This window comes from Scardinius erythrophthalmus (assembly GCF_964197995.2).
Source record: "Scardinius erythrophthalmus genome assembly, chromosome: 5".
NCBI lineage: Eukaryota > Metazoa > Chordata > Actinopteri > Cypriniformes > Leuciscidae > Scardinius > Scardinius erythrophthalmus.
In genome coordinates this window covers 55,641,418-55,660,711 of record NC_138225.1, presented here as the reverse complement: position 1 = coordinate 55,660,711, position 19,294 = coordinate 55,641,418, and the positions used below count along the sequence as shown (strand labels likewise).

At 45.5% G+C, this 19,294-nt stretch overlaps 2 protein-coding genes across 5 annotated transcripts; both read left to right on the top strand.

The window, feature by feature from the left end:
- The first annotated feature begins 49 nt into the window (after positions 1-49).
- Positions 50-11,660, top strand: mtfp1 (mitochondrial fission process 1). Its single transcript, XM_081367031.1, has 4 exons — positions 50-658; positions 1,836-1,963; positions 2,413-2,645; positions 10,815-11,660. Exons 1-4 carry the CDS (start codon positions 598-600, stop codon positions 10,879-10,881), a joined length of 489 nt encoding a protein of 162 aa, XP_081223157.1. The 5' UTR covers positions 50-597; the 3' UTR covers positions 10,882-11,660.
- Positions 11,661-13,419: 1,759 nt separating this feature from the next.
- LOC308690214 (zona pellucida sperm-binding protein 3) lies at positions 13,420-18,593 on the top strand. 4 transcript variants are annotated; one of them, XM_081364552.1, is made up of 11 exons: positions 14,295-14,411; positions 14,486-14,667; positions 14,734-14,831; positions 14,908-14,993; positions 15,594-15,606; positions 15,687-15,836; positions 16,538-16,643; positions 16,718-16,806; positions 17,459-17,544; positions 17,617-17,706; positions 18,091-18,273. In XM_081364552.1, exons 1-11 carry the CDS (start codon positions 14,357-14,359, stop codon positions 18,243-18,245), a joined length of 1,110 nt encoding a protein of 369 aa, XP_081220678.1. In that variant the 5' UTR covers positions 14,295-14,356; the 3' UTR covers positions 18,246-18,273. The 4 variants fall into 4 exon arrangements, with proteins under 4 accessions (XP_081220679.1, XP_081220680.1, XP_081220681.1 ...); XM_081364553.1 differs by lacking the exon at positions 15,594-15,606 and having other exon boundaries at positions 13,420-14,411; positions 15,656-15,836; positions 18,091-18,593; XM_081364554.1 differs by lacking the exon at positions 15,594-15,606 and having other exon boundaries at positions 13,754-14,411; positions 14,734-14,816; positions 15,656-15,836; positions 18,091-18,555.
- Positions 18,594-19,294: the final 701 nt, after the last annotated feature.

Genomic DNA, 19,294 nt, shown 5'->3' with positions numbered 1-19,294 from the left:
TTATTATTATTATTATTATTATTATGACGATGTTGATTATAGTCGCCTCACTTCCGGAGTATATTACATAGAAATGGTTTAAGGACTGTCGTAAAATTACACTTAAAAAAAGCCACGAGGAAACGGAAAACAACACCAAACATTAATTTTAACCACAATAATGTTGTGTTTAAATACGAATAACACGGATTATCCATCTAATACAGTCATCTTAGCGAGGCAACGTTAAGGAAAGTGAATGTTTGCTACATAATCAAACTACACACTTTAAAATACAAGACTAAATATGTCCAGTCAGTGAAACGGACAGATTATCATCAAGTGTTCAGTGATCATTTCTGGATTCAAACTCTCATGTGATTAATGTAAATAGTAAATTAACTCTGACTTTGACTGCAACCCACAAAGGAAACATGAATGAAGATGAATTAATAATGTAAAGTGTGTGAGAGTGTGTGTGATTTGCAGACGGTCCCTGAGAACAGGTCCAGTATGGCGCGTCTGAGTGTGTGTGAACAACATCAGATCTCAACACCTCTGATCTGATCGAGTATAACACACACACACACACACACACACACACACGCGCGGGCCAGTATGGAGCACTCGCCCGAGAAACAGGTGGACATTTACCGAGACACCTGGGTCAGGTTTCTAGGTGAGTGAAAGACAGTCTGACCTCCAGAACCAGTTCCTCCTTCACACGGTGTGAACACACTGATCCTGCTTTACTGCAGCGTGTTGATGCTCATCATAACACAAGCATTAGTGTGTACGAGATCTAAAAGTTTTTGTCAAAATTTCAACTTTTTATGTCATAATTAAGATTCACCAAAGTCATGTTACTTTTGCTCCTGTTCAGAAAATCACGTCTCTTTGACTCCGTCACTAGTTTATTTTTTCTCCACTAACAATTCTGTAATTTCTTTCATTTTTAATTATAGAGAATAATTATTATGAATATAATGAATGTTGTTATTATTATAGCCTAAGTGTCATTCCCATCACATCTTCAATTATTTATGTTTGTGTTATAACATTGTATGTTGGTCATTTTAAACTGTTCTGAGATAAAAATGGCCTTTGTATTTTTCTACAGCTAATTTCATTTTATGCATTAAGTTGCATTTAACCTAAATGCACACGATTCAATATATTTTCACACTTAAAAAAAAAAAAATGACCACTGGAAATGAAAATGAAAGAAATTATGTTCTCTCTGTTCTCAAGATCAAGAAGCATCATGATGAAGCTGTAAATGTTGAAGTCTCTTCACAGTTGATGAGTCTGGTGTGTTTGTCCCAGCCAGAACCTCTGGTCTCTCTCTTGAATCAACACTTTAGAGAGTTAAACTGCAGTTCATCCACTGGCCACTAGAGGCCGGCTGCAGAAGAGACTCAATCCCATAATCCCCCATGTTCAAATGTCCAACTTTACAGCAGAACAACCCATGTTTACAGTCTGGTGCTAGAAGTGGTGTTGGTCTATATCGCTAATGTTGCAATCATGACGACTGTGAGGGGGTGAATATTTTTATAACTCATCCGTTTAAATGACATTAAGCCTTAAAGGTCTGCATAATTAAGGGCGTGGCCACTTGAGTGACAGGTGGATTGCCGCTGATGTCGCTACTCGCCGTTTGTCTGCCGTCTGTTAGCGTCACCTCAGCTAATCCGCCTCGCCGCACATGTTCGTTTACCCGGGAGTGACGCCGCCAAGATGGCGACCGCCGGCTCCGCCCACTTTAAGCCTCAGAAACGCTCTTCAGAAACACTACAGGTGACGTCACACACACTACGCCCATATTTCTTTGACAGTCTATGATTCGTCCGCAGGTTATGCTAACGAGGTTGGCGAGGCGTTCCGCGCGCTGGTGCCCGTCAGCGCCGTGTGGGCCAGTTACGCCGTGGCCACTGCATACGTGTCCGCCGACGCGCTGGATAAAGGCAAGAAAGCAGCGGCGGTGAGTGTAAACCCCTGATATACTCACGCCGAAGTTCTCGAGGTTGAAATGTAGGTTCCTGTGAGACTTTTTGAACCAAAAACACACATATTAATACATTTCATATCACTTCATATGCAGCTTCCAGTCTCAGAGCTTTCCAACGATGTGTCTTGTCAAGATTTGATTATGAAAATTTGATTATAAAATGGTGCAGCAAATGTTGTAATATGACCCCGCCCACTAGGGGGAGGAGCCTGCTGAAAGGTTTTAAAAGTACCATTTACATGGTAACGCAATGTGTAAAATTTCACAGGATGGATTTTAAGCTTTTGATTGATTCCTAATTTAGGATGATTAGTAAAATAAGTGTCCAGCTGATGTTCTGAACATTACGCCATGATTTTGCTTTGAAAAAGTGTGTGTTTTAGACAGTGCTGTAAAACACGTGTGCCGGGGTGTGTGTGCAGGCTCACGCAGAGGATGCTGGGAAGGCGGCGCGTGTGGGCGTGGCTGTGGTCGACACCTTCCTCTGGCAGGCTCTGGCTTCAGTGGCGATCCCGGGGTTCACCATCAACCGTGTGTGCGCCGCCTCTCTCTTCCTGCTGGGGAAAACCACACGCTGGCCACTTCCTGTGCGCAAGTGGACCACCACTGCCATCGGCCTCTCCACCATCCCCTTCATCATCAAGCCCATCGACAGGTGTGTGTGTGTGTGTGTGTGTGTGTGTCCACCACTGCCATCGGCCTCTCCACCATCCCCTTCATCATCAAGCCCATCGACAGGTGTGTGTGTGTGTGTGTGTGTGTGTGTCCACCACTGCCATCGGCCTCTCCACCATCCCCTTCATCATCAAGCCCATCGACAGGTGTGTGTGTGTGTGTGTGTGTGTGTGTGTGTGTGTGTGTGTGTGTGTGTGTGTGTGTGTGTCCACCACTGCCATCGGCCTCTCCACCATCCCCTTCATCATCAAGCCCATCGACAGGTGTGTGTGTGTGTGTGTGTGTGTGTGTGTGTGTGTGTGTGTGTGTGTGTGTGTGTGTGTGTGTGTGTGTGTGTCCACCACTGCCATCGGCCTCTCCACCATCCCCTTCATCATCAAGCCCATCGACAGGTGTGTGTGTGTGTGTGTGTGTGTGTGTGTGTGTGTGTGTGTGTGTGTGTGTGTGTGTGTGACCACCACTGCCATCGGCCTCTCCACCATCCCCTTCATCATCAAGCCCATCGACAGGTGTGTGTGTGTGTGTGTGTGTGTGTGTGTGTGTGTGTGTGTGTGTGTGTGTGACCACCACTGCCATCGGCCTCTCCACCATCCCCTTCATCATCAAGCCCATCGACAGGTGTGTGTGTGTGTGTGTGTGTGTGTGTGTGTGTGTGACCACCACTGCCATCGGCCTCTCCACCATCCCCTTCATCATCAAGCCCATCGACAGGTGTGTGTGTGTGTGTGTGTGTGTGTGTGTGTGTGTGTGTGTGTGTGTGTGACCACCACTGCCATCGGCCTCTCCACCATCCCCTTCATCATCAAGCCCATCGACAGGTGTGTGTGTGTGTGTGTGTGTGTGTGTGTGTGTGTGTGTGTGTGTGTGTGTGTGACCACCACTGCCATCGGCCTCTCCACCATCCCCTTCATCATCAAGCCCATCGACAGGTGTGTGTGTGTGTGTGTGTGTGTGTGTGTGTGTGTGTGTGTGTGTGTGTGTGTGTGTGACCACCACTGCCATCGGCCTCTCCACCATCCCCTTCATCATCAAGCCCATCGACAGGTGTGTGTGTGTGTGTGTGTGTGTGTGTGTGTGTGTGTGTGTGTGTGTGTGTGTGACCACCACTGCCATCGGCCTCTCCACCATCCCCTTCATCATCAAGCCCATCGACAGGTGTGTGTGTGTGTGTGTGTGTGTGTGTGTGTGTGTGTGTGTGTGACCACCACTGCCATCGGCCTCTCCACCATCCCCTTCATCATCAAGCCCATCGACAGGTGTGTGTGTGTGTGTGTGTGTGTGTGTGTGTGTGTGTGTGTGTGTGTGTGTGTGTGTGTGTGTGTGTGTGTGTGTGTGTGTGTGACCACCACTGCCATCGGCCTCTCCACCATCCCCTTCATCATCAAGCCCATCGACAGGTGTGTGTGTGTGTGTGTGTGTGTGTGTGTGTGTGTGTGTGACCACCACTGCCATCGGCCTCTCCACCATCCCCTTCATCATCAAGCCCATCGACAGGTGTGTGTGTGTGTGTGTGTGTGTGTGTGTGTGTGTGTGTGTGTGTGTGTGTGTGTGTGTGTGTGTGTGTGTGTGTGTGTGACCACCACTGCCATCGGCCTCTCCACCATCCCCTTCATCATCAAGCCCATCGACAGGTGTGTGTGTGTGTGTGTGTGTGTGTGTGTGTGTGTGTGTGTGTGTGACCACCACTGCCATCGGCCTCTCCACCATCCCCTTCATCATCAAGCCCATCGACAGGTGTGTGTGTGTGTGTGTGTGTGTGTGTGTGTGTGTGTGTGTGTGTGTGTGTGTGTGTGACCACCACTGCCATCGGCCTCTCCACCATCCCCTTCATCATCAAGCCCATCGACAGGTGTGTGTGTGTGTGTGTGTGTGTGTGACCACCACTGCCATCGGCCTCTCCACCATCCCCTTCATCATCAAGCCCATCGACAGGTGTGTGTGTGTGTGTGTGTGTGTGTGTGTGTGTGTGTGTCCACCACTGCCATCGGCCTCTCCACCATCCCCTTCATCATCAAGCCCATCGACAGGTGTGTGTGTGTGTGTGTGTGTGTGTGTGTGACCACCACTGCCATCGGCCTCTCCACCATCCCCTTCATCATCAAGCCCATCGACAGGTGTGTGTGTGTGTGTGTGTGTGTGTGTGTGTGTGACCACCACTGCCATCGGCCTCTCCACCATCCCCTTCATCATCAAGCCCATCGACAGGTGTGTGTGTGTGTGTGTGTGTGTGTGTGTGTGTGTGTGTGTGTGTGTGTGTGTGTGTGTGTGTGTGACCACCACTGCCATCGGCCTCTCCACCATCCCCTTCATCATCAAGCCCATCGACAGGTGTGTGTGTGTGTGTGTGTGTGTGTGTGTGTGTGTGTGTGTGTGTGTCCACCACTGCCATCGGCCTCTCCACCATCCCCTTCATCATCAAGCCCATCGACAGGTGTGTGTGTGTGTGTGTGTGTGTGTGTGTGTGTGTGTGTGTGTGTGTCCACCACTGCCATCGGCCTCTCCACCATCCCCTTCATCATCAAGCCCATCGACAGGTGTGTGTGTGTGTGTGTGTGTGACCACCACTGCCATCGGCCTCTCCACCATCCCCTTCATCATCAAGCCCATCGACAGGTGTGTGTGTGTGTGTGTGTGTGTGTGTGACCACCACTGCCATCGGCCTCTCCACCATCCCCTTCATCATCAAGCCCATCGACAGGTGTGTGTGTGTGTGTGTGTGTGTGTGTGTGTCCACCACTGCCATCGGCCTCTCCACCATCCCCTTCATCATCAAGCCCATCGACAGGTGTGTGTGTGTGTGTGTGTGTGTGTGTGACCACCACTGCCATCGGCCTCTCCACCATCCCCTTCATCATCAAGCCCATCGACAGGTGTGTGTGTGTGTGTGTGTGTGTGTGTGTGTGTGTGTGTGTGTGTGACCACCACTGCCATCGGCCTCTCCACCATCCCCTTCATCATCAAGCCCATCGACAGGTGTGTGTGTGTGTGTGTGTGTGTGTGTGTGTGTGTGTGTGTGTGTGTGTGACCACCACTGCCATCGGCCTCTCCACCATCCCCTTCATCATCAAGCCCATCGACAGGTGTGTGTGTGTGTGTGTGTGTGTGTGTGACCACCACTGCCATCGGCCTCTCCACCATCCCCTTCATCATCAAGCCCATCGACAGGTGTGTGTGTGTGTGTGTGTGTGTGTGTGTGTCCACCACTGCCATCGGCCTCTCCACCATCCCCTTCATCATCAAGCCCATCGACAGGTGTGTGTGTGTGTGTGTGTGTGTGTGTGTGTGTGACCACCACTGCCATCGGCCTCTCCACCATCCCCTTCATCATCAAGCCCATCGACAGGTGTGTGTGTGTGTGTGTGTTAGGGATGTTGCGGTGACGGATTTTTTCCACCGGTTAATCGACGTGTAAAAGAACCGGTAATCCCGGTGTCACCGGGGTTGCGTGTCGGGGATTTCGGGTGGCCGAAAATGCGCACGTGCACACGTCTCAATTTACTTTCACTTTAATTAGCGGCAATTCAGTAGCATTTGTTTGAATTAATCATGGGTTAATTTATTTTATTCTTAATAAAAATACACAAAACAATAAGACACTCGCTTGTATTACACACATCTTTATTGCAAAATGAATAATAACTTAACACACCATGTAAAAACTAAACAAAAGCACTTATGAAACACCTTTAAAGTGCATTTATTAACAAAACGAACCACTGCACACATCGTGCAAGTATCAAACAAGAAATTATATATAAAAAATCACTATTCGTTAAATAAAGTGCCTGCCTTTTTCAGCTAAAAAAAAACAAAAAAAAAAACACCGCACAACCATCGAATATGAAACGAACGAACATCAAAAACTTCGTTAAATAAGGTAGCCTACCCGAATAATCACTGGACACTTAAGTGCAAAAAAAAAAGCTAATATAAAAATTAAACTCACGTTTGCATTTCTCTTTGAAACCAGATCTTCCGCCATCCTTTGCCAGTTAGCTCGCCTCACTCTCCTCAAATGATAAATGAAATTGGACACCTGCTGCTTTACTGCGGCGCTTGTTCCGCTTACGCTAAATTAAGAAGGCACGTAGTCACTAACTGAATTAAGTGCTTTATTACTCTAGGCTAAAACTTCAACACGATGGGGATGGTGCCGGTGGTCAAGTGCTATGACCGGTAGGTGGGTTAAACACCGTGTATCACCGGTAACACCGACTATCGCAACAAGCCTAGTGTGTGTGTGTGTGTGTGTGTGTGTGTCCACCACTGCCATCGGCCTCTCCACCATCCCCTTCATCATCAAGCCCATCGACAGGTGTGTGTGTGTGTGTGTGTGTGTGTGTGTGTGTGTGTGACCACCACTGCCATCGGCCTCTCCACCATCCCCTTCATCATCAAGCCCATCGACAGGAGTGTGTGTGTGTGTGTGTGTGTGTGTGTGTGTGTGTGTGTGACCACCACTTGCATCGGCCTCTCCACCATCCCCTTCATCATCAAGCCCATCGACAGGTGTGTGTGTGTGTGTGTGTGTGTGTGTGTGTGTGTGTGTCCACCACTTGCATCGGCCTCTCCACCATCCCCTTCATCATCAAGCCCATCGACAGGTGTGTGTGTGTGTGTGTGTGTGTGTGTGTGTGTGTGACCACCACTGCCATCGGCCTCTCCACCATCCCCTTCATCATCAAGCCCATCGACAGGTGTGTGTGTGTGTGTGTGTGTGTGTGTGACCACCACTGCCATCGGCCTCTCCACCATCCCCTTCATCATCAAGCCCATCGACAGGTGTGTGTGTGTGTGTGTGTGTGTGTGTGTGTGTCCACCACTTGCATCGGCCTCTCCACCATCCCCTTCATCATCAAGCCCATCGACAGGTGTGTGTGTGTGTGTGTGTGTGTGTGTGTGTGTCCACCACTTGCATCGGCCTCTCCACCATCCCCTTCATCATCAAGCCCATCGACAGGTGTGTGTGTGTGTGTGTGTGTGTGTGTGTGTGTGTGTGTGTGTGTGTGTGTGTGTGTTAGAGGTCGACCGATATGGGTTTTTTCAGGCCGATGCCGATGCCGATCTTTTGAAATCCGGGTCGGCCGATAAATGCTGCCGATTTATTTTGGCCGATTATGTGCTTGTTTGTAACCTCTATTTGAAAGATAAAATGTAACACAAATAATTACTTAAGATAGACAAAATTTCTCAACGAAAACATTTATTGAACACTTTACCAATCTGCACTTGTACAAAAGACAAAAAGACCTTGAGATATGTTTGGTAATTGTACCTGAATGAATTGAAAATTAATTTGCTACATTTCAGATTAATATATTTGTTTTCCTTAACATTTTAATTAACAGTAACTTAAACACTTCGCAGTTTGAATGATGTCCTGATAAACAAAATGACGGACTATGTTTTTATGTTTCCACTGTTCGATCGCGCCCGCGCCTCACACACACACACGCGCGCGTTTGCACACAAATATAAGTAAACACTTTGCGACTTTAAACGCACGCGACTTTTCGATCTCGATCGCGCCCGCGCCTCTCTCTCTCTCTCTCTCTCACACACACACACAACATATTCCAGCATTGCAATCTTTACATCGCAGCCGGAGCTAAAGCGGAGCTACAGGGGTGCGTTTCCCGAAAGCATCGTTGGCCAACTATGGTCGCAAGTTCCGTCGTTACCAATAGAGTTCAATGGACATTGCGATGAACTTGCGACCATAGTTGGCCAACGATGCTTTCGGGAAACGCACCCCAGATTAGGTGTCCCTAAAGAACCCGCGTATCTAACAGTAGTTCCGCATTACTTTGCACGCGAGTTTTATTTATTTTTATAGCGTGTATTCTCCGTGGAAATGTATACACCGAACCGTGACGCCTGTACCGTTTCGGTTCAATACGAATACATGTACCGTTCCACCCATAGTCTACAGTGAAATACAGTCACACATTACACTACTGTTTGGCCAGCATTTTAACCGTGTTTAATCCAGCTACTAGCTAACGGAATGCTAAAGTTAACTGCTGACTAGTGTCAAGTGCAGCGAAGCGATGTTTCTGTTATTCTAACGTCCGTTTTCAGAGCATCCAAGAGAAGCACAGACATAACAGTAGCACTGAAATGAAGCACAGAAATGCGCGTTGATATTCGGTCCGGTAAATAACGGTCGTTAAGACACCAGTGCCGTATTAGCACCGGGTCTGTCTGTAGCTAACGTACCCAACCCTAGCGACAACGACGCTAGCAAAGCAAAGCCAGTCCTTCACTAGCATATAGTTGGTCTCTTTTTTTATTACTTATTTCTTTGCATTGAGTGACAACCCTCTCAAATATAAGACACACAAACAGAACAAATAAAAGTCTCTGATTCACTGTCTGTAAATTCTTGCTTACTTATATTGTGACATCATAGCAACCCTTCTGCTGTGCTAATGCAACCTCAACTACGCTATCAATTTCAAAGTAGCCGAACGTCATGTCGCCTATTCATGTTTTTTCTCTAAGTTGGCAGTAACATATCAAAAGTTTTTAATTAAATATAAAGGAGTTTTCTCCAAGGAACTTAGCTCCTTCCTTAAGCACTGGATGAGGTCTGCTCACTCTGCTGGAGAATGACTCTAGGCGCAGCGTGCGTCGAACGCGTGTTCCACAACAACAACACTAGGCTGCCCACAGATGCGCCCGCCTAATAATCGGCTTGATACACTTGGATATTGGCCGATGCCGATTATGTTAAAAATGCAAAAAATCGGCCGATTAATCGGCCGACCGATGAATCGGTCGACCTCTAGTGTGTGTGTGTGTGTGTGTGTGTGTGTGACCACCACTGCCATCGGCCTCTCCACCATCCCCTTCATCATCAAGCCCATCGACAGGTGTGTGTGTGTGTGTGTGTGTGTGTGTGTGTGTGTGTGTCCACCACTGCCATCGGCCTCTCCACCATCCCCTTCATCATCAAGCCCATCGACAGGTGTGTGTGTGTGTGTGTGTGTGTGTGTGTGTGTGTCCACCACTGCCATCGGCCTCTCCACCATCCCCTTCATCATCAAGCCCATCGACAGGTGTGTGTGTGTGTGTGTGTGTGTGTGTGTGTGTGTGTGTGTGACCACCACTGCCATCGGCCTCTCCACCATCCCCTTCATCATCAAGCCCATCGACAGGTGTGTGTGTGTGTGTGTGTGTGTGTGTGTGTGTGTGTGTGTGTGTGTGTGTGTGTGTCCACCACTGCCATCGGCCTCTCCACCATCCCCTTCATCATCAAGCCCATCGACAGGTGTGTGTGTGTGTGTGTGTGTGTGTGTGTGTGTGTGTGTGTCCACCACTGCCATCGGCCTCTCCACCATCCCCTTCATCATCAAGCCCATCGACAGGAGTGTGTGTGTGTGTGTGTGTGTGTGTGTGTGTGTGTGTGTGTGTGTGTGTGTGTGTGTGTGTGTGTGTGTCCACCACTGCTATCGGCCTCTCCACCATCCCCTTCATCATCAAGCCCATCGACAGGTGTGTGTGTGTGTGTGTGTGTGTGTGTGTGTGTACATGTTTTTCTACACCGGTGGGGACTTCAACCTGAATGCACACAGACTCATGGGGACTCGTGTCACAGTGGGGACCTAAACTGAGGTCATGGGTAAACAAGCTTATAAATCATACAGAATGAGTTTTTTTGGAAATGTAAAAATGCAGAAAGTTTTCAGTGATGGGTAGGTTTAGGGGTAGGGTTAGTGTGTGTGTATGTGTGTGTGTGTGTGTGTGTGTGTGTGTGTGATGGGTAGGGTTAGTGTAAGGGGATAGAATATACAGTTTGTACGGTATAAAAACCATTAAGTCTATGGAGAGTCCCCACAAAGATAGTGCACCAGACATGTGTGTGTGTGTGTGTGTGTGTGTGTGTGAGTGTCCACCACTGCCATCGGCCTCTCCACCAGTGCCAGTGAGTGAATGAGTGTGTGTGTGTGTGTGTGTGTGTGTGTGTGTGTGTGTGTGTGTGTGTGTGTGTGTGAGTGTCCACCACTGCCATCGGCCTCTCCACCAGTGCCAGTGAGTGAATGAGTGTGTGTGTGTGTGTGTGTGTGTGTGTGTGTGTGTGTGTGTGTGTTTGAGTGAGTGAGTGTGTCTTCATTCAGTGTTTTGATGTCAGTCTGTTGGTCATCAGGTCTGTTGATTTCCTGCTGGACTCCAGCCTGCGGAAACTGTACGGTGAAGGAGGAAAGCGTGAATGAGCCTCATCTGACCTCTGACCCCCAAGACTGGCGCCGGTCAGTGATCATCAGCAGCAGAAAAGTGTGTCATGTTCACTGTAAACTGTGACCTTCACATTCAAACTCTCAAAGACCTTCATTTGCATGTGTCTTACTTTAGTCATTTTTTTAAATGTGAGGGTTTTATTGTATTAAATTGTTTTCAGATGTTTACTTCAGCTGTTTTGTAATTTTATTGCTTGGATTGATTTACAGCTTTTTAAAGTCATTATGTTAGTGGTTAACGGTGGAAGAATCTACTACTGTATTATTTCCAAACTGTACAAATGATAAACTAGTGAAGCACAGTTTCTGTAATATAAAATACATGTATTTTACTTTATAATATCTGATGATCTGTCACGAGGTGCCCTTTCTCATCAAGCCATGAAACACTATGCAAGTTCAGTTCTGATGGTTCTGCAGGAACACAAAATATGGCATTACATAATAAACACATATTTTCAAGTACAAGTCTGTTTATTTCCCAGTCTGAGTCCTGCCTAAGACTCACAAGACCCCGTGTTTAGCAGTTCTTCATCCTGATGTTGGTGTTTAAGGGTCCAAGGAGGAAGTTTACTGTGTTTACTGTGAATCTCCTGGTAAACATCACACTGTTGTACTGAAGTGTTTTTATATTTCAACACATGACAGACTGACTTATGAATCTATAGGGTAAAGAAGAACAGTAGGGTTGTGAAAAGGACTTGCTGTATTACACGATTAAAGTTGTTTTATTTTTCATCTAAATAGAAAATACTTAAAATACAAGTTTCTTTATATTGATTTATTTTAACTATATCATATTTCCACTGGATTCAGTCTGATGACTATAAGCCCTAGTGTTGGTCAGATACGCGTGTTGTGCTCCTGATCCGTGGCTTCACACTGTAACGCAGGTCAAACTCGGTCCTGGAGAGCCGCTGTCCTGCACAGTTCATCTCCAACCCTGATCAAACACACCTGAGAAAGCTAATCAGTGTCTTCAGGATCACTAGAAACTCACAGCTAGGTGTGTTTGATCAGGGCTGGAGCTAAACTGCAGGACAGCGGCTCTCCAGGACCCCGAGTTTGAGAAGTCCTGCTGTAACCTGTAAAGGGCTACACAAAAGAAAGGGGTTCTACCGATTGAAAATGGTCTGTTAAATCACTCCAGAATCTTCGGTATGAGGGAAACATCTGACTTATTTTATAGTGCTTAATTACACAGTGAAAATGAATTCCTGCAAGCGTTTTCTACAGACTCCAAACAAAGAGCATATTAATACTCAATATACAATATGTCAAAACACCACAAGTCAAGCATAAAATAAATTCACTTAAAGGTATAGCGGAGGATTTTCTTTTTCCGGGTGGGTAGTGTAAACTATTGGTCCACCTAAGTGTCAATCATTCTGGTGATATGTTTACGTAAGGCCGTCGTACGTGCTCGTCCCTTAGTTTTCGCTTTCTGCGCATGCGCACTTTCAGGTGTTTATGTGTGGTGGTGAGCTAGAGTTACGGTTTAAGCAATTCATTGAAGCTCGCCGTTTCACCGGGTCCTTTGAAAATGTCTGAGGGTCGCAAGAGAAAAAGTTTGTACGAACTGTATGAGAAGAAGAGAAAGGCCTCAGAAGAGAGAAACAAGATCAGAGTGTTTTTGGGAGATTGTTTCACACGATGGCGTGCGCTGAAAACACAGGTTGGGCTTCCCACTGATGCCTCAGTCGCGAAGTTTCTACTCGACAGGTAAAGTTTGGCATGCTATTTGGTGAAAAAGTGCAAATCTTCTTTTGGAAAGTAATCTTGTATGAGTGATGCCGACAGCAACTTGTAAACAGCGTGCACGAGGAGAACCTCGCACACGTTTAATAGGCGTTCCCTCTCGGGAGCAAGTAGAGTGTTGCGCATGTGCATTTTTTCAAAAAGTGGAGAGGGCGGTTCTTATCTAAAATTCGGAAAGATCCTCCGCTATACCTTTAACATTGTATACCGGTCAGCAGTAGAGGCCGATTAGTTAACGCTCATCTGACTGTGAGTGACGCGATTAGTTAACGCTCATCTGACTGTGAGTGACGCGATTAGTTAACGCTCTGAGTGACTCAATTAGTTAACGCTCAGCTGACTGTGAGTGACTCAATTAGTTAACGCTCATCTGACTGTGAGTGACTCGATTAGTTAACGCAATTAGTTAACGCTCATCTGACTGTGAGTGACTCGATTAGTTAACGCAATTAGTTAACGCTCATCTGACTGTGAGTGACTCAATTAGTTAACGCTCAGCTGACTGTGAGTGACTCAATTAGTTAACGCTCATCTGACTGTGAGTGACTCAATTAGTTAACGCTCAGCTGACTGTGAGTGACTCGATTAGTTAACGCTCATCTGACTGTGAGTGACTCAATTAGTTAACGCAATTAGTTAACGCTCATCTGACTGTGAGTGACTCAATTAGTTAACGCTCAGCTGACTGTGAGTGAATCGATTAGTTAACTTGATTAGTTAACGCAATTAGTTAACGCTCATCTGACTGTGAGTGACGCGATTAGTTAACGCTCATCTGACTGTGAGTGACGCGATTAGTTAATGCTCATCTGACTGTGAGTGACGCGATTAGTTAACGCTCATCTGACTGTGAGTGACGCGATTAGTTAATGCTCATCTGACTGTGAGTGACTCAATTAGTTAACGCTCAGCTGACTGTGAGTGACTCGATTAGTTAACGCGATTAGTTAACGCAATTAGTTAACGCTCATCTGACTGTGAGTGACTCAATTAGTTAACGCTCAGCTGACTGTGAGTGAATCGATTAGTTAACGCAATTAGTTAACGCAATTAGTTAACGCAATTAGTTAACGCTCATCTGACTGTGAGTGACGCGATTAGTTAACGCTCAGCTGACTGTGAGTGACTCGATTAGTTAACGCTCATCTGATTGTGAGCGACTCGATTAGTTAACGCTCAGCTGACTGTGAGTGACTCGATTAGTTAACGCTCAGCTGACTGTGAGTGACTCGATTAGTTAACGCTCATCTGATTGTGAGTGACTCAATTAGTTAACGCTCAGCTGACTGTGAGTGAATCGATTAGTTAACGCGATTAGTTAACGCAATTAGTTAACGCTCATCTGACTGTGAGTGACTCGATTAGTTAACACTCATCTGATTGTGAGCGACTCGATTAGTTAATGCTCATCTGACCGTGAATGACTCGATTAGTTAACGCGATTAGTTAATGCTCAGCTGGTTGTGAGTGACTCGATTAGTTAACGCTCAGCTTACTGTGAGTGACTCGATTAGTTAACGCTCATCTGACCGTGAATGACTCGATTAGTTAACGCGATTAGTTAATGCGATTAGTTAATGCTCAGCTGATTGTGAGTGACTTGATTAGTTAATGCTCAGCTGACTGTGAGTGACTTGATTAGCATCAGCTCCAATAAAGAACGAGAGGTGCTTGTGTTTCTGTTTGGCTGAAGATGATTTCAGGATTGTTGTTCTGGATGTTTGTAGCCACTGCAATGGCACAGAAGGGTGTGTTCTCATCTTTATTCCTCCTTCATGTTGTTGGCATATCTGTCAGTATAACTGCAGCAGTGTGTGTTCAGATTTGTCTGTAGACTGTGGCAGTGATGGTTGGGTTACGATACACTGGAGGCCCGGGCTGGGATTCTCCCAGAAGGTGGATCCGTCCAGAGCTCTACTGGGAACATGTCCGCCGAGCTCCCTGATGTCCGAGGATACGCTACTCTTCCGAGTGTTCATGCGTGACTGTGGCTTCATCCAGCAGGTACTGAGCCGATTCAGAGCAAACTCCGGTCAATCTCTCGCCTGACTCTCTTCCACTGTGTTGAAGGTGATGGAGGACAGAGTCACGTACTCCAACATGCTGATCTATGCGCGACGCCCTGAACTTCCCATAATTACCCAGTTGGTGAAGTGTGTCTATGACTCGTAGGTGATCAGGAGCCAGTGGTGAGTGTGGGGTGAATGTGAGTTTTGGTGTAAGTCTTTGGCTTGTTCCGCTCAGGCCTGTAGGCGAGGAGAGCAAGTTCAGCGCAGAGGAACCGGACAAGAATGGAGAACAGGAGACCTTCAACATGGAGATCATGAACTGTTAGTCAAACTCACTCCTCATTATCTTCAGCACACATTCCCGGTTTAGTTCAGACTTTCATTCAAATAAGGACTTGCTCCACTTCTGAAAAGCCTCATTGATTAAATTTACTAATGTTCTGCTCTTGTATTGAATATCTTGTTGATCTGGAAACCCATTTACAGCACAAAGAAAAATAAACTGTTTACTTGGGTAAATCATAATTGACATACTAAGTTATATTATTAAAGTTGAAAAACTGACATACTAATTTGAAATTATGGCAACTCTAAACTGACATTCATAATTGAGATTTAAAAAGCCAAAATTGACCGTTGAAATTGAGAAGAAATCGAAATGAAGGATTTAAACTTTCACAATTAAAAAAAAAAATAGATTAAAAAGCAATAGGCATAACTGAGTTTTTGTAATAAAAAAGTGTTGGTTAATCATGAAAGTAAATATTAACTTGTGTGGCAGAAATGGGGTTCATAGGTTTCACTCAAATGTCACAGTATGTAAAGTAAAATGTGGTACAAATGCGGTTTCTTGTTCTTCCATTAAAAATAATACATGTAAGCTAAATATAGTGCTTTAAGATTTAATATCAACTGTGTCAGTAGGGTCAGATGGGTAAGGACGAATGAGGATGTTTCTGATCAGACACTGGTTGATTCTGCAGCTGATTTCAGTGGTCCTGCTCCGTCTCTGAGGTTCGGACTGGGTTCCAGTATTCCCATCAGAGCCACGGTGGAGCCGAGGAGCCGCAGATCGCTGAGGATCTACATAAAGAGCTGTGAGTTCACCACAGACGCCGACACGAGCCACGCCACACAGGTGCATCCCATCATCGCCAACGCTGGGTAAGAGTCCACTGGATGGTGGTTTGCTATTGGCTGATCTCATGTGAGTGACAGGTTGCCCCGCCCTCGTCATCAGAGAAAAGACCCAGCCAGCAATATCCGTCACTTCACCGTCTAGGTTAACTATAGACCCGATATAGTCCGGCTGTGAGGAACACACTTCTAGACCAAATAATCTTGAATTTGGTTACATGTCGTTTTTGCCAAAATAACTTGCGAGATGTAAGATATTCCATGAAAGCAAAGCAAACTGATCACAATGTGTTTGGTTTCATTTCTTCACTCATTTAATTTCTTTATCTAATTGACTAGTCTATTCTTTGGCTGGTTTAGATGTCTAAACGGTTTTCACTGACCGCTCAAATGTTGCCTTGTTTTAGCCTAGACGTGTGGGCTGTGTTTGGACGACTATTTGACGTCTTTTAAACGCAAAATTGCTTGGGGAGATGCAGCAGGAGGAAGTTATGATTCAAGACTATTAAAACAATGATGTGCACGCTTAAATCATTTAGAATAAACACTGCAATATTTCATAAACAAGAATTTCCATTTTGATTTCATGTTGACTTTAAGGGCATAGAAGCAACAATAAAAATTATCCATTAAGGGTCATGAATTTAACACAATGTGCAGCAATGAATCAATATATTCTATAAAACCCCAAGAAATGGTTGTGCTCGGCATATTTGATTGTCTCACAGGTGTCTGATGGAAAGTAAATCCGGAAACTCCAGCTTTCTGCCGCGCCGGCATTCTGATGAAATACGCCTCTATCTGGAAGCCTTCAGGTTTGCTGTGGGAGAGAAGGTGAGCGCTGCGGTTTCATCCTCAGCTTTCATTGCGTGATGGCGTTCTCAGCTGGTCTCTGTTTCTGTGGGCAGGTTTTCCTTCACTGTGATCTGGAAGCTTGTGTCGTCCAGAGGCTGAACGTGGACCGGAAGGCCTGTCACTACGTGCCGGAGAAGCGCAGGTCCTTCACACACACTTCGACTTAAAGGGATAGTTCACCCAAAAATGGATCATCTGTCCATCATAAAGTGCAGGGTTAATAAAGGCCTTCTGAAGATAAGTGATGCCTTTGTGTAAGAAAAATATTCACATTTAAAACTTTCTAAAGTAAAATAACCAGCTTCCGGCCAAATGAACAAACGGATTCCGCTTAAGTCTAAAGTGCAACTTATGCGAGTAATGCGACGTATCGCTGATATTTACGCTACTGATATTACGCTATATGACGCACTACGCTACTTCTGACGTCATGAGTTTAGCGCTTTATACGCTAGTAGAGACTGCATATGTTTGTTTGGCCGGAAGCTAGAATTTTACTTTGTTGCGTGTTAAATGCACTATTATTATAGATAGATGCACTTTTATGGATTTCAAAACAGAACCGGCCATTCACTGCCATTATAAAGCTTGGAAGAGCCAGGACTTTTTTTTAATGTAACTCTGATTGTATTCGTCTGAAAGAAGAATGTCATACACACCTAGGATGACGTGAGGGCGAGTAAATCATGGGCTAATTTTCATTTTTGGGTGAACTATCCCTTTAAAACTAATCATGTGAAGCTGTTGATGTCTGGACGTCCTGTAGAGCCAGTGGTGACGAAGCTGTGTTTTAGATGGACGCTCCTGGATGACCCGTCTCAGAGCTACGCCTGCTCCTGCTGTGACTCCACCTGCCCGAGGACTGACCTCATGATCGGCGGTGCGTGACCCTCGGCACCAGCCTCTCTTCTGGACCAGGACCTGAGCGTTAAAACCTTCACTTTCTCCACAGGCGTGTCGGCACATAGAGTTCTGGGGCCGTTAGTGATGGTGGAGAATGAGCCTCAGAGCGGCGGGTCACCGGACTCACGGACGAGCTCAGGTCAGTAGTGTTCAGTCATGTTAGGGCTGGGCATTGACACGCATACCATGACTCACAAGTTTGCGATTCAAATTCGGATCGCTATCAGGTATGGCACACACCAGTTTTCCTCAAGCAAAGACATCTCTCTGAACTAATGCTGTGAACTCTACAGAAACTCTGTTGAATTTAGTAATTTACATAATTTGAGACCTGAGACTCATATCGAAGCACGAAGATTGCAATTATTGGATTGCAGGAGCTCCAAAAAATTATCAGTGAAGTTTTGTTCATGACTGAAAACGGCACAGACTGAAAGATTGATTCTTGAGATTTAATTATCCATATTGGTAATCCAAAATGAAACATGCTTTTCATGATGATGCTGATGCTGCTGCTGCACAGGTCTGAGCGCGTCTCGTGTCTGGCTGCTGGTGTGTGTGGTCGCGGTGGCGCTGGTGACCGTCATGAGTGTTTTGGCCGTCAGTTATTACCTGTGTTTCTGGAGAGGAGGACGCCTGGGCTACAGGCCGAGCCGAGATCTACTCTCCAAATACTGATGCTCAATAAAGAGTCTGAGGCTGCTGTTGGTCTTGTGTCGTGTTTGTCCACCAGGCGGCGCTGTCGTGTATTTAGCAGCTTCTGTCCGCTCAACTCCGGCAGGATATCCTGGAATGATCCAGAGGCGAATCAAATGGTAAAATGGATCTAGTATACTGGACTGACTTTGTCAGTGTTTGAGAAATGATTGCAATGTTGCATAAGCTTTAAAGCAGGATGTTTACAGTGTAAATAGTGTTTAGTGAACCAAAACACATTGTGAGACTGAAGAGATCTTGTACTCTAAACCAGTGGTTCTCAACATTTTTACTCGTACTGTTCACAATACACTATTTTTATAAACTTTTAAGGGTTCTCATGGTTTCTTTAACAAAGGAATTACGTTTGGGGATATCAGACGTTTTAATAGCCAAAGGTTCTTCAGGTTCCACTGTTATTAACTAATGGATTTACATTATTTCTTCATACTTTTTTTGGAAAAGGATTTTAACTTTTCTACCAGATAGTGTTTTAGACCTTAGCTTAACTACTGAAGTGTGTTCAATCTAAAAATACAGTGTTTTAAGATTTTGCTGATTTACATTATTTTCCGGGTTTAACATTGTAAAATGAGCCTTCATGTTTTCCAGGACAGTTAATGTTACTCAAATGAAGAATTAAAATGCAAAATATCTTGAGCTTATTTGGTTTTAGCTTATTTTAAAGTTTGTCTAATTTCAGATGATTAAGTGGGTTTGGTAGAGTTTTCTGAGGGTTTTCACAGTAATGCCACAGATGAACTGTGTTTGGTTCCCCGAAGACCCTTTAAAGCAACCACACTTCTCAGAACATTTTAAAAAGGGGATGGAACGCTTCAATGGGTGTTGAAGGTTCTTCCTGGAAACATGGATGTCAATAAAGCTCTTGTTTCTCGGCGTGTGATGGGCTCTGGACCCCTGGCTGAGAGCCGGTGCTTTAATGTGGACTGTTAGGCAATAAGGTATCTAACATGAGTTTATGATCTAAATCTGCTTTGAAATAATGTTATGAGAAACTGCTGTAGAAAGGA